Consider the following 15,506-nt stretch of genomic DNA (forward strand, 5'->3'; position numbering starts at 1 on the left):
ACACAGATGCCTCGAATTTATCTGAGGACGCAGAGGATGACGATGACGAGGAGTCCATGGATGATGTAGATGATCAGTAGTCCTGCTGCTTTTTTTTATATCATCCATGAGTGCTTTTATTTTGAGTCTTGCATGACTCATGAGTCATGAGTCATGAATCATGATCATGAAATTTGTGGACCATGAATAGTGATCATCTATGGAGTCTGGACATTGAATACTTTCAAGTTTCAAGTTTTAAGTTTTAACTTGTGTGCTAAGTTTAAACTTTTAAGTACTTCAAACTTCTAAATTTCAGATTCTTGTAATGCCAAACTTGTTAGTCATGACTCATGATACATGTTGATTTCAGATTATTGAAGCATCATTCAAGAATTTAGAATCATAGAGGCATGAATCATGAATGATGCATTGATGCTTGAAGGCTGAAGCCTGAAGCTTCAGCCTTCAAGTATAGATAATTGTAATTTGTATTATGTATGATTTGCACTCTATTGATAATTATATTATGTATAAAAAATAAATTTTTATACATAAATTGTATCATATTGCCGTTTCTTCCGTTTCGGTTTCGGCGGGCCCGGAAACTCCGTTTCTTCCGTTTCCGTTTCCGTTTCGGCTGGTAACTATGCGGATGAGCAACAACAGTACCAAATTTGGTGACAAAACCGTACAAAATGGCTTCCAATGGCCACACGTGTGGTCATAGCTTGAAATCGGTGCAGAACAGCAGAGAAACAGGCCGCCAGACAGCTCCAAATGAGGGTACAAGCGCTCGGGGAGACTGCCAATGGCTGGGAGGAAGGACCCTAGCCTGCTCTGATATCACTGCTGGCTATGGCAATCAATGAAAGCTCAGAAATGAGTGAGAGAAAGCAAAAAACGAGCTGCTGTATTGAAAATGCTGCAAGTACAAGTGTGGAGGCTCAAGGGGGAGCCAACATAACAAAACCCTAGGGCTAACTGCCCTAACTGGACTAAGTGTCCTAACTGACCTAGGTGGTACACGTACTAACTGTACCAATAGTCCTAACTGACTATAACTAGGCATACAAGGCACATTCCAAGGAATAAGTGGCACCTATGGATAGTCCATAGAATGGCCTACAAGATAGAATCTTTGAAGCTGATAAATTTGTGGAAAACTTGTATGAGGCTTGTAGGAAAATCAGGATCGCTCTCTAGAGGTCTTAGGATAATTACGCTTTTAGAAAGCACGGCTGAAAAAGAAGGGTAAGGACATGTATGTAAAGCTTGGTATGTGGTATTACGGTCCCTTTTAGATTCTGCAAAAGATAAATGATATAGCTTATAGGCTGAAGCTACCCGATCATTGGAAGATTCACAATGTGTTCCATGTGAGTCTTTTGAAATCGTTTCAGGGAGATATGCCAGAGGATATGCCTCCTGAAGATCAGCCTGAAGTTGAAGAATTGGATGAGATCTTGGTTCCGGAATAGATTCAGGCAGATAAGGAACGCAAGGTAAAAGGTAGAGTTATCCGTCGCTCTCTGGTTAAATTCAGAAATTATCCAGCTATTGATGCGAAATGGATGGAAGAGGGTGAATTGGCAGATTCACCTCAGTTGTTGCAGCTCTACCTCGAGGCATTTCAGCTTGAGCCGACTTCGGTTGGGGCTCATTCAGGCTCAACAGAGTGTGTGATGCTCAAGAGGGGGGTAGCACCTCCACTCCCTTGGTTCAGACCGCCCCAGATATCTAGAGGTCACTTGGTGACACTGTCGGTCTCACCTAAGGTACTGCTTGCTGACGGTATATATGCCGCGATACTTTTGGATCAGTGTACTAGTCATTGTCAGTTTCTGATTGTATATTTGGAATGGTTGGTTATCTCGAGCTCTACCGAGCCATCCCTTGTATATATTTTCTGATTTTTCTATGCTGTTTATGCATTTCTGATATTTCAAGCACATATCACCCGAGCTTCAACCTAACATCCACTCCCTTCATTGTCTCTTTGTTAATGCCTCTCACCAGTTTCAACTATCCCAAATGTCACAAACTTACGAGCCCCTCACACCTAGCTTCTTCCCTTCCCTTGCTAATCCTACCCTCGAGGATTACCAAGCTGCTCAAACCATTTTCCCAGTTCTCCCTCCACAACTAACACTCTTCCATATTTCTCCCCCATGTCCCCAGATTCTCTCCCTACCCCGTCATCACCCCCGACACTACTTGTTCTGCCATCAGCACAAAATGACCCAGTATTTGATTTTGAATATCAGGATTCGGATAATCCAATTCGCACTCCCATGCCAAATTCCAATGATGGGTATGATTTTGATGTGATACCACTTCCTACTAACGCCATCATGGCATTTTGGAGCAAATATCTTGATATGAAAACTCCAGTATTTTCAGTTTTCTGATTTTTGTGCTTGCTATTTTGAACCAGAAAATGAGGACATTTGCTGGGGGGGTTCTGTCACGGGGACGTGAATTTCTAATTTTTAGGAATTTACAGTGACTGACCTAGCCTCAGACTGGTTAAATCTGAAAAGAACACTTCAGTGCAATTAATTCCATGGGCCAAGGCAAAGGGTCTGAGGGTTAGAGAGGTGTAAAAATTCAGTGACTTGCAGGGCAAGCAAAGGGAGCTATTCTTGGCTCAAGTGGATTGGGGGCTAAGCCAGGGCTGGTTCAGCTTTGTTTCAGTTCAGAATCTCGTTTTTCCTGCTTCCTAGCTATCCACACACCTTCCAGGAGCCTGCTTGTCAGATCTGCCATCATCCAGGAGCCCTGCCAGGTCCCAGATAGCAAGAGCGCCTGTCCTAGATGCTGCTACAAGAATTTGCACTTCACCAGAGCTGTTCCGGGAGCTGATTTCTGAAATCGCACTTCATTAGGGTGCTGGCAGGACAGACGTTTCCAGGTTGCACACTGATTCATGCTTCCCTAAGCTTCCAGATAGGGCAATTTCAATGTTGTGAGTGTTCCAGGGCTGATTCTGAAGAAATCGCAATTTCCAGGAGCCTGCCAAGTTGTTCTTGAAATTAACAATTGACTAGAGGCCTCTTCTAGCCAATCGTTTTCTGTTCTACACCTATCTGGGCTGCTCTGGTGGTCTCCAGCACTCGGCTTTCAAATATTCTTCATTTGCCAGGCCAGCCACATGCTCCCAGGAACTGCGAATTTCACCAGGAGGCTTCCAGAGTTGGCGATTCTTCTTCAGCAGGTCTTCCGCTATTGCTGATTTTCATCTTGGAGCAGATGAGTAGACGAGAGCTAGAAGTGGGAGCGTGGAGCAAAGTAGCCAAATAGCATTTTCCATGTTCGGGGCCATGGTAGTAACAATGGTACTCTACTTAATCGTCCAAACAATAATGAGCCACCTTCAATTAATCAAAATTCAAGATGATGGAATTACTGGAGGATTAACTATATTAATGCAAGCTCAATGGTGCCATCCAAGTAAATCATTAGCCATCTTCAATTAATCAAAATTTGAGCCACCAGTCAATCACATGCCTGGTCGTCCAGGCAATGCTATATTTTACAGCGTTCATCAGAGGCCTTCTTTGCCATGGGTCAATGTTTGCTTGGGTGTAATCATGTTTGGTGGGGTTTAGGGCCTATCGGTTGATTGCTTTCCGGGAACTTTCCCACTGCCTTAGAACCTTCACATCCTTTTGCTTTGCGGAGCTGGCCCTCCTGTTTGCTAGGAATAGCCTGGTGTGGTTGTTTTGCTTCCTTTGTCTTGCTAGGACTCCCTTGACGGGTATTCAGAGCTACCAAGACATATGGGGCTGATTTCTCTCTTGCCAGGACTCCCCTAGTGGGTATCAGAGCTACCATGTTAGAACCCTCAGCCAGATCTAGGGCTGCCATGGAATGTTGCATTGGATTGGGATGCCTTTTCTGTGATTGCAGAGCAGGACGGAAGTGCTTGTGATCAGATTATTCAGTTGGCTATTTGTGGACTGATGCATTGCAGGATGAAGAAATATCGAAAGGGGCGCTAAGTTTAGGGCCAATCTGGTGTACCGTGCAAGACGGGGGCGATCTAGCTCTCGGGTGTTCTGTTCTAAGTTGATTTTGTTTGCTGTGGAAAGTTCAAAGTGGCTGTAAATTGAGTATTTGCTGGTTGTTATCTGTTCACTGCCCTTTGGGGATCCTGAAGGCAGGTTACAGTGTTTCCATTGCTGGGATATTGCCATCTTGGTTGTGTTTGGGTCAGGACAACAAATAGTGGTTGCTGTAATAAATTTGCAGCCAAGGGAAATTTTCAGCCATGCCACATACCACAGATGCTGAGGAGAAATCGGAGTCTTTGGGTTATACTACATGGTGGGAAGAAGATGATGAACAGCCCATTCAATTGGAGCATGCCACAGTGGGTTCTTGTCATGAAGAGGAGGAGCTTCAGGAGCCAAATGCTGATGAATAGTTCAAAGCACAGTTGCAGGGAGTCGCTCAAAGCACAGCTCAAAGGGGCGCTAAGTTTAGGGCCAATCTGGTGTCCGGTGCAAGACGGGGGCGATCTAGCTCTCGGGTGTTCTGTTCTAAGTTTATTTTGTTTGCTGTGGAAAGTTCGAAGTTGCTGTAAATTGAGTATTTGCTGGTTGTTATCTGTTCACTGCCCTTTTGGGATCCCAAAGGCCGGCGGTTACATATATAATTTTTATGGTAGTTAATTTGTGTGATAAGTGCTGACTTCTTGCGTCCCATTACTTGTTTTGGAAGAATATTTTTACGTGTCAATGAGAGCTGGTCCGTATAACCAGATGGTTGTTATCATTATGGCATTTGATTTCTATTAATCATGTGTCATTTTTTACATATATGTATAGAGGTCTCCTTATTGCGTTACATAACTTGCTCTCTGATTGCTCTGGTTTGATCATTTAAAAACCATCAATCTCCGAGTGGTAGAAAATAGACTGAATCAATGTTTACTTCCCATACATTGTGAAGCTTATGTTCGCTCCTCCATCAATGGCCACATAATATTACAAGCGCTCCTAAGGAGACTTTTGCACTAAAGCTTGAGTTTGATGAGCTCCTAAGGGGACTCTCTCCACTCAAGCTTGAGAGAGAGAGAGAGAGAGAGAGAGAGAGAGGTATGATGTAATTGAATCAATTTACTTTTCATCTTTTGCTAGTGGTATGGCGACAGGAGTGGATCAAAAGGCAAGGTGGTATGTTCTAGGCGAGGGAGAAGATCATTTTGGTCCATACACTCTGAATGAGCTACAGGGTAAGTTCTTAAATTCGTTTTTAATTTTTGTTGCTTCTTGTTTATGCCCAATTTTATGTGGGGATAATTGGAAGGTTTGCATATTTCTTTTTTTTTTAGGGAGGTAGATTGTATGGTTTTGTAGATTGAGGTCACTAGCAAGTCATGGAGTACAACAACTTTCATTTATAGGTGCAAGTCAGCAGAGGTATAGTTACGGTCCTCTTTTGTCCTCTCAAGCTACTGTATGCTCTTTGACTTTTGTTGTCGGCATGGTGAAATTGTGAGATGGGTATCACCCTACTGTTATTCAGAGTGGGCTAGAACTTTGGATACCGGATGGTCTACAACAGGTTAGGGTTTTCTTCCTAGAGCCAGAGGCCATCTTGTGGCTGAGTAAGAAGCACTTTTCGGTAGCTCTTTCTTCGACAGAGGCCAAGTACAAGGTGGCGTGCATAACAGCGTGTGATTGTAGCTGGAGATTGGAAGACACAAAGAATGGAATGGCCAGTCAGTGTGATAATCAGAGCTACATTGCGATTGCAACTAGTGTTTCATGAATCAACTTTTTCATTAGGAGCTGATCCAGGATCACCAGGGCAAGCTTGTCTGCCAGCTGATTAAAGAGAATGCCTCCGACTTGCTCATAAAGTCTCTTCCCTGATAGCATATACAGCACCTCATTAGATGTGTGGGTCGGCTCACAACCTGATCATCGAGCGAAGGTGTCAAAATATGCAAAGCCCAAGGGCACACTACCCTTGAAGGACCGTGCATGGACGGTCCTTAATGGAGGGGTGAAGCCCATTGAGAGCTTACGGACTGGTATTAGCCGGAAGCCCATTGAGAGCTGGTATTAGCGAGTTTATATAGGATGGCCTTGGTCTGGACCTCTGATGAGGGGCCTGGCTTAGGGCCGACCTGACTGGCCATCTTGTCATCTAGGTGGCAGCAGCTTCCATAGTTCAGTGGGTTAGTCCTGAGGTCGAGCAAACTGTCCCCCCTTCTTCCATTTAATGGGTTCTTGGGGCTCCTTAATCCACCCACGTCTCAGAACAAGGCATGCAAAAGAGGGAGGGCAGGAGTTGGACTGCTCTCAGGTTTGTCCAGACCTTTGGCTGAAACTTGGAGCAGTCTCATGTACTTGCAGGCGATGTTCTAGAGGCTTTTATATGATAAGACTTCTTCTATGTAACTCCCTAGTTTTTGTGCTGGCTGCCCTGGCAGACTTTTTGAATTATTCTTGCTGTTCCCATAACTCTCTCTGATGTGTGCAAGCTCGGCCTTTTAGGGGTACATGCCTGCTCATTTTCTACCTCCCCTGTGGGGCAGATTTTGCATTTCTTCTCTTGGGATTCCGGGTTTCGCCCACCTACCCCTCTCCACCTCTGATCTGGTTCTAATTTGGCAGATTAGATGCCTTTTAATTATACACATGTCTTTGCTGAGGTATTTCTGCATCACGTAGCTGTTCATTGAGTCGATCTCCTGCTTGTAAAACTGCATTTTTGTCCACAGGTTTTGCCATAACTTCAGTATTATTTTCTGCGTTTCTCTCTCTGATTTCACATGCATCTTTTGGTATATCCGCAGCTGTTATACCCCTTGTTTCCCTCCATTTCATCCCCTCCCTATGCTATCCTGTGCTTACTAGGGGCATCAACTTTGGGAGGGCGTGTCGATGTGCGAGGCTGATGTGGTGGCATATATCCTGTGATAGGTCGCTGGCGACTATCGGTGTGTAGCTATAGTCCTGCGGTGAACAAGTGCCACAGTCACTCTTGTGGGTTGGGCCTCTGGTCTGATGAGCATGTAGGGAAGGTCCCCTAATGTGATCCGTGTCTCAGTGTGCCGGCGAGTTTGGCGTGTCTCTAGCTGTGGCTCGTGTCCTTGAGGCCGCCGTCTCCATAGGTTCTGCTGATCGGTGCTGTCCGGCTGGGAAAACTCAATGATTGTACTTTGAGTGGGGTGTGGCTGTTTGTCCAGATCACCCTTAAGTCTAGGGGATGGCAGCTTGATTCATGGAGGGAGGACACGCCTTTGTGATTGATCTTGTCTCACCGGCATGCAGGATACATGGATAGCAGGTCTCCCAGCCTCTCTGTCCGTACAACCGCTCAGCCTCTCCATCCGTACCTCCGTACAGCCGACGCTCAGCGTCCCCGTACAGCCGCTCAGCCTCTCTGTACAGCTGCTCCCCGTACAGTCGCTCAGCCTCTTCCTGTACTGTACAACCCGTCCGTACCTCCGTCGTCATTACCACAGCGCTCCATCTGTACCTTTGTCGTCCCCACTGTACGGAGTCGTACCACCGTACCTCTTCCCGTCAACAGCTCTCCATACCTCAGTCCTCCCTAACCCTGAGTTGGGCTAAACCCCCAAACCCAACCCAAGGGTTAGGTTAAGCTAGGGGGTTTAACATACAACCAATTATGGAGTGGCCTACCCTCTCCTCCAAGTCCCCCTTAACTCCCTCAACTCCTTCAACATCCATCAGGACTCGATACTCTACAGTTGCAGCCATGACACCCTCTCCATATGCTCGGAATTACCAACAAGAAGGCTCAAAACGACCCATCCTCAGACAACACGATCAGATTTTTTATCTGCAGCAGGCAGTGAGAGAGCATTGGAGCTGGTAGAAGTGAAGGCCCAACTTCACATTCTGGAAGGGCCTGGCAAGTAGGCAGTAATTGATGAGGCTGTAAAATCTTGTAAGGATTCCCCCCCTACCCCGCGCTAGTCTTTACAGTCAAAGATCTTGTTCACACTGAAGTACAGCCTGCTTAAGAAGGAAGTGATTGTGGAAGTGGACAATGTAGGCCATCCTATGGGCTATCCATAGATGCCACTTATTCCTTGGTATGTGCCTTGTAGGCCTAGTTATAGTCAGTTAGGACTATTGGTACAGTTAGTACATGTACCACCTAGGTCAGTTAGGACATTTAGTCTAGTTAGGGCAGTTAGCCCTAGGGTTTTGTTATGTTGGCTCTCCCTTGAGCCTCCACTCTGAGTTTTGCAGTAATCTATTATAGCATCTCGTTTTTCTCCTTCTTGCTTCCATTTTTGAGCTTCCATTGCTTGTCATAGCCAACAGTGGTATAGAGCAGGTCGGGAATCCTTTTCCTCAGCCATTGACAGCTTTCCCAAGCTGTTTGGCAGCCTCTGGAGTCCTCATTCCTGCTGGTCTTGCTGGTTTTCACACTCCCTCGAGTGTTTGAGGCCTCTCCAAGCTTTTCCATTGCGAGAACTTCGATTTTGGCGCTAGGAGTTTGCATTTTGGAGCCCTTACTGCGAAGGAGACACATTTTGGAGCAAATTTGAGCACTTTTCTGCAGCAAACCTAGCTGTATGGATTCCGTACACTTTGTATGGAACTGTACGGAAGCTACAAGCTGCATTTATTGCAGGGAACTTCACACTTGTGGTCCATACACACTGTACGGACCTGTTGCATCGATTTCTGTGCCGGCTGAAGACTGTACGGGCTGTTTCTTCTGCATTCAATGCTGTACGGATTTCATACAGTGCATTTATGACTGTACGGAACTGTCACAGTGCTGTATGGACCTGAAGAACAGAGATTTAGGGCTGTACGGACTGCCTCAAGCTGCATGCCAGCATTTTTGGAGCTGCCTCGATCTGTGTGCCGGCGTTGAAGCCCTTTCGAGCAATTTTCTTGCTGCCTCGAGCTGTGTGCCGGCTGTTGAAGCCATTTAGAGTGTGTTGAAGTGATCTGGAGTTCACTCCTTGAGCCCATTCTTCCTCATTTGGCATCTCTTTGCCTCGGGCTGCGAGTTCTCCTCCATTGGATCTCTTTCTCTCCATTTCTAAGTGCTCTCCTCCCTGCGGGAGCATTTTCTTTTGCTGAAATTCTCATTTCCAGCCCTCATTTGCTCGCATTCAGAGCCTTTCATTGCTGTCCTTTCGGGCTACATCATTGGGTAAGACGTTGTTGCATTGGTTCTTTTCAATTTTTGCTTCATTTGCATTTTGGAAAGGCCTCGTGTTGCCTTGCAAGGCCTTGTGTTACCATGTTTGGTGGCAAAGATGATTTGTTTGTGATGATTGGGACTGATAACAAGCTTCATGGCACCAGTTATCCCATATGGTCATACATGATGGGACATGTTTTGGTTGCTAAGAATCTATGGCATATTCATTCAGGTTCTGAGGCTAGGTCTACACGCCTTGTTACTTCTGGTGCTACACCTACAGCCTCTGCTTCTTCAGGTGATGGGTCTTCAGGTGATGTTTCTATTGCTACTGCTAGGACCCCTGCCCCTCCTGCTACAGGTGCTTTGCCTCCTTCACAAGAGCAAATTCATTGGGATGGTTGTGATGCCAAAGCACATGCCTTGATTGCTCTTTCAGTAAAACAGGTTATTATCCCCCATATCCGATCTTGCAAGACAACTAAGCAACATGGATGCCTATCTCACTAATGTGAAGGATTTGAAAGAGCAGTTGGCCAACATTAATGAGGTTATGCTTGATTCTCAGCTTGTTTCTAATACTCTTGATGGGTTGCCTGATTCATATTAAGGCTTTGCTACTACATTGAGGTTGGTTGCAGGAGGTGATGCCAATCATTTCTCATTTGACCAGCTGGTTGCTCTTCTTCTTCAAGAGGAGCAAAGTCGTGTGAATTGCAATGCTTCTATGGCTAGTGATCAAGCATTTGCTGCACATTACAAACACAAAGGTATAGGCAAGGTTTCAGTTGGAAAACCCCCTCATTCCCATGCTAATCATTCACATGGTGCCTCTTCTTCAGGGGATAACAAAAAGAAGAAGAGATGTAATTATTGCTGGAAACTTGGGCATGATATTTCTGAATGCAGGAAGCGCATAGCATCTGAAAAGAAGAAGAAAGAGTTTGGTCTTGCAGTATCTGGTTCTTCTAGTGCAGAAGATCTACACGAGTCCACTAATTGCGCACATGACCAGCATTGGGCTTTCTTGGTTACATGTCAGTATAATCCTGACGTTCATGATGCTTGTATGTCAGTATAATCCTGACGTTCATGATCTTGGTCTTGTGCTATCTGGGCATCCAATTTGCTAGCAGTGAGGGGGGCATTTTGATATCACAATCCAAGTACATTGGACAGCTTTTGCAGCGTTTTCAGTTTGAGGATTGCAAGCCAGTATCCACACCATTAGAGACTGGTTTTGACTTCTCTTCTGAGGATGGCAGCGGTACATGTGATGTCACTCTCTATCAGTAGGCAGTTGGTTGTTTGATTTACCTATGCCATACGAGACCTGATCTAGAGTATGTTGTCTCACAGTTGAGCATATATATGCATAGCCCATCTATTCATGATTGGCTTGCCATGAAGCGTGTTTTCAGATATCTCAAAGGCACTCAGCATTTAGGCCTTCTTTATGGGGCTGGTACTTCACTTGTCATGCATAGATTCAGTGATAGTGATTTGTGTCACATAGTGGCAACTGTTTTATGCTTGGTACTTCATGTGTTTCTTGGTTCAGCAAGAAGCAGAGTACAGATGCTACTTCTAGCTATAAAGCAGCTTTTACAGCTACAGTGGAGTGTGTTTGGCTTTGGTAGAGACTCCCTAGGCAGTGAGGTAGGGTTCTTTGGAATCACGTTGGTTTCTTTGTGACAACCTTTTTTTTTGGGGTTTTTTTTTCCACGATTAGCACCTTTTGATTTTACTGATTTGTATGGTGATTTTTAAGCTTTAATAGAAGTTCTTATCTCTGGAAAAAAATTACTTTTTTAAATTGTACTTGTCTCATAGGCCCGCAAGACCTCCCAAAGACATTAATCCAGATGCCTAGCACACATATGCAAGCTCACTCTATGGTGTCTTGATAGGCACCACCTGATGTGTTCTCTATGCCCAAGCCAAATACTTGTCATTTGTTCAATGAACATAATGTACAGACTGCACTTAGTCGGCTACATAACCAGAGAGCCCAGGATCACGAGGGGCTACGGATTGAGCATTTCGTGCATGGGCAAGAGGTCCTGGCTCCGATTTTAGCGCACATGTTCAACCAAGCTGTATGCCACAACTTCCACCTGCTTGGAGTATTACCACCATTGTGCCGATACACGAAGAAGGGGATCCCATGTACATTGGGAACTACACACTCTTATAATTGGCCACACTTTGGTCCAGATTTACGCGTCCGTATAAGAGAGGGAGATCGGTGGTTACACATCTAGGACAGGCAGGATTCTGGAGCCAGAATTGCACCTTAGACTACATCTTCACCCTGCAGGATATCATTAAGGAGGTCGAAGTCGAGATCCTGGAAAGTCTACGCTTGCTTTGTAGACTTCCGGAACGACTTCAACATTGTCCCACGACCTCGTATGATCAGGAGACTCTAGAAGATGCATATTCCAATGGTCATGATTTGGGGGGTGATGAGCCTATACGAGTCCCTCAAAGGGAGAGTTCATGTCCAAGGAGGCCTATCAGATTGGGTTGAGAGCACGATCGGAGTCCAACAGGGATGCACTCCCTTTCACTGATTCTCTTCGGTCACATCTTTTATTGACCGCCTAGGAGGGAAGGGATCATTGATGGCTGATTTGATGATACAGATACTGGCATACATGGATTGACATATAGTCTTCATATCATCTTCATCAGAGGAACTGCAAAGACATCTGGAGGCCCTATATAACAAAGGTGACATTTACTTAGTAACTTTTAGCTAAGATAGTCTTTAAATGGCTTGTAAATAAATAGTACTTTAAGTGCGGGAAGCCTTGAGTTGCCATGTGGCATCCTACGATGGATGTCCCATAATCAATGTTGTAAATGTTGCCAGGCCTTGTTAGAATTATTATTATATTCTAGTAGTGACCAATGCAATGTAATAAGTAGGTTAGGGGCACTTTTCCCTCTTTAGAGGTTTTTCCCCCTAACCCTAGTTAGCTCACTAACTACGGTTACTGAAGGATAAGGTTTTGTCACTTAGATAAAACCTTTCCCTGCTTTTGTATTTCTCACTTCATCTATTGCAACTTACGTTCAACACTCTGTCTCTCCTACTCTCTCTTGTATCTTTGCATTGGCATATTGTACTCATCCCCCCATTTTGCACCCAGGGGCGGTTTCCTTGCATCTAGTTTACTTTGTTTTTAGGCTCAGATTTGACATTATGTACTTTCACTTGTATTGTATTGCGTAGCACTTAGATGATATTCGACGATGCCTCTTCTTTGTGGCACGTTGATTTTGTGCTATCTTGTATGCAGAGTTCTTGATGTCCCATGGGCCCATTTTGGCCTTTAGTGGACAATAATACACTTTCTTTCTTTCTTTCTTTCTTTGTTTAACATTTGGTATCAGAGCAGAGTTTGCTTCCCGGACCTGCTTCCTGCTCAACAGCCCCTTGCTCCCAGCTCCCGTCTGTACAGCCTATCCGTACATTCTATACGGATTGATTCCGTATAGCTGTACAGTAGCCCACGCTTCAGCTCTTAAGCTCACGAAGCTCTTGCTCCCATACGGCCCTGCATTCAAGACCTCGTTCGTACAGCTGCCGTGCATCGCTCGTACAGGTCGTCATACAGTTGCGCCTTTAGTCCGTACTACCGTACAGTTACGTTAGTAGATTCATGGTGGCCGTATAGCCTACATTCCGTACATCTGCTCCAGGACCGTATTGCCTTTCGTCGTACAACAGTCGTACGAATCTGCATCGCATTCCGTACTTGCAGATGGCCGTACATATGCAGTCCGTCGTACAACAGCATGACACACTTGTCGTATCGTTCCGCACATTTGCTGTCAGCGCACCGTACAGGTATTCGTACATTGTACGGATTTTGTACACACTCCTGCATTCTGTACATTTGCCGGAGTCCGTACTTCCTTCGGTGCATTTGCAGGTTTTCTAAGCAGGTGGTCTTTGTCAAGCATTTTTGCCCAGAGCCACTGTTTGGTTATGAAATTTGGGGCATTTTGCATTGCAAAGGTCATTGGTCTTTTGTAGGTATCTCTGTTTGTAGAGAAATTAGGACTTCTGAATCATTTGCAGGCACATTATAAGTTTGGGGCTTTTGTGCATTTTTTAGCACACATTGCAAGCAAATTGCAAAGATTGGCAAAAAATTTGGGGCTTTTGCAGGAGATTTACTATTTGGGTGAAATTTGGCTCAATTTCAGCTCAAAATTTGGAGCTTTTAGTTTTGCACTGCAACTTCTTGCATCTTTGGGGCTTTCAGGCAATTTGCCCTCTTTTGGTTGCAATTACGTTCACGTTAGGCAGAGGGAATTTTCTCAGTAGCTGGAGGCGGTGTGGATGCGATTTTTTTCCTTGCAGATTTTACTTGTGCACCCAGGAAGGGATTTCGCTTGATCAGTCTGCTGTATTTATGACTCAGAACAACTCTGAAAGTCAGAAGTTACAGTAACCTCCGCCAGATCCACATGTATAGATTCAGCCCTTAGCTGATTTAGTACAACCTCAAGGTGTGGATGAAGTTGTCAGGCAAGAAATTCAAGAGATACACGCAGCTGAAAAAGTCCCGAATTGGTTGCTTTAGACTCTCAGGGAGAGTAAGCTTGAGGCTCCATTGCCTGGCAGGACTCGTAGTGCAGTAAGGCACACAGGGGGGGGCTCTTTCAGTTGAATCAGCTTATGCAGGTACTCTTCTTGATGAGGAGGCGCTTGAGACATTTGATGAAGCAAAGGATAATGTGCATTGGATGAATGCCATGCACGATGAATTGCAGTCCATTCATAAAAATCAGACTTGGGATGTCATGGATTTGCCACCAGGCAAGAATGCCATAGGTACACATTGGGTTTTCAAAGTCAAAAGAAAGCCAGATGGGTCCATTGATCGGTACAAGTCAAGACTGGTTGCAAAAGGATATGCTCAGAGAAAGGGCATAGATTATGAGGAGACTTTTGCTCCCACATCCAGCATGACCACCATCAGGTCAGTAATAGCAATGGCTGCAAATTTTGAATGGAATGTTCATCAGTTGGACATTAAAACAGCTTTCCTTAACGGAGACTTGTTGGAAGAAGTTTATGTCAAGCAACCTCCGGGCTTTGAAATTTCAGGAAATGCACATCAGGTATGCAAGCTAAATAAGGCTTTGTATGGGCTGAAACAAGCCCCACGTGCATGGTATGCAAAAATTGATGCCTTTCTAACCAGCAAGGGGTTGCACAATAGTCCAACTGAGAGCACCCTCTACATCAAGAAAGATGGGGGGGATATTTTGGTCATCATTCTTTATGTAGATGACATGTTGCTCACTGGATCAAATGAGGAAGTAATTCAAAGTCTAATTGAAAGCTACATTTGATATGTGAGACTCAGGCTTGTTACATTTCTATTTGGGGATCCAGTTTATTCAAGAGAAACGTGGCATTGTTATGTCTCAGTCCAAGTATGTTCAAAAGCTCTTAGACAGATTCAACATGCATGATTGCAAGCCTATGTCCACTCCCATGGAGCCGGGGCTAAAGCTTACAATGCATGATGCAGGTGAATCAATTGATGTCACACTCTATAGCCAGGCTATTGGATGCCTCATTTATCTCTGCAATACACGACCTGATATTCAGTTTTCAGTTTCTCAAGTGAGCAGGTATATGCACAGCCCAAAGATTATGCATTGGCAGGGTGTATAACGCATCTTCCGTTACTTGCAAGGTACAAAGTCTTTGGCTTGATGTCTCCCAGGGGGGGGTGACTTGCAGATGCATGCTTACAGTGACTCAGATTGGGTTGGAGACTATGATACTCGGCAGTCCACCAGTGGGAATTGTTTCTTTCTAGGACATGCTTGCATTTCTTGGTTGAGCAAGAAACAATCTACAGTGGCTACCTCCTCATGTGAAACTGAGTACAGGGCAGCTTTCATAGCGACAGTTGAATGTGTTTGGCCGCGTTGTTTGTTTGCTGATCTTCGTCTTTCATTGGAGGGGTCTTTTCTGATTTAATCTCAAGTGGACACAAAAATCAAGTACAAAAAAACATCAGCCTCTTCCTACAAAAACTATGCGTGTTTGTACGTGCAACACACATAGTCAGAGAATAAGGCAGCATAGGAAACCTCACAACTCTTTAGATCTCTCTCAACATTTGCACACCAGAGGATACATCGGATCTGGAAGGAGAACATCAAGTAGAACAGTCAACACATCTCATGTATAGGCTCCACCAAGAGTGGGAAATTGGCACAAGCATGTGCTCTAAACTAAGTGCGATAGTTGTGCTGGATAAACTATAGCCAAGGAAAGGTTGGGAAGTGACAAAATACAAGCCAATACTTCTCCTGCTTCCACATGCTTGATGAAG

At 44.8% G+C, this 15,506-nt stretch overlaps 1 protein-coding gene across 1 annotated transcript in view; it reads left to right on the top strand.

Annotated features, from left to right (window-relative positions):
* ELF9 (RNA binding (RRM/RBD/RNP motifs) family protein) overlaps window positions 1–15,506 on the top strand; it is a 122,602-nt gene that overhangs the window by 27,812 nt on the left and 79,284 nt on the right. The window contains exon 2 of the mRNA XM_087385095.1: window positions 5,124–5,218. Within this exon, the coding sequence (XP_087241221.1) occupies window positions 5,128–5,218 (91 nt within the window). The 5' untranslated portion in view covers window positions 5,124–5,127. The remainder of the gene's footprint in view (window positions 1–5,123; window positions 5,219–15,506) is intronic.

Source organism: Dipteris shenzhenensis, chromosome 14 (genome assembly GCF_047967505.1).
Source record: "Dipteris shenzhenensis isolate YYH24624 ecotype China chromosome 14, Dip_SZ_1.0, whole genome shotgun sequence".
Lineage (NCBI taxonomy): Eukaryota > Viridiplantae > Streptophyta > Polypodiopsida > Gleicheniales > Dipteridaceae > Dipteris > Dipteris shenzhenensis.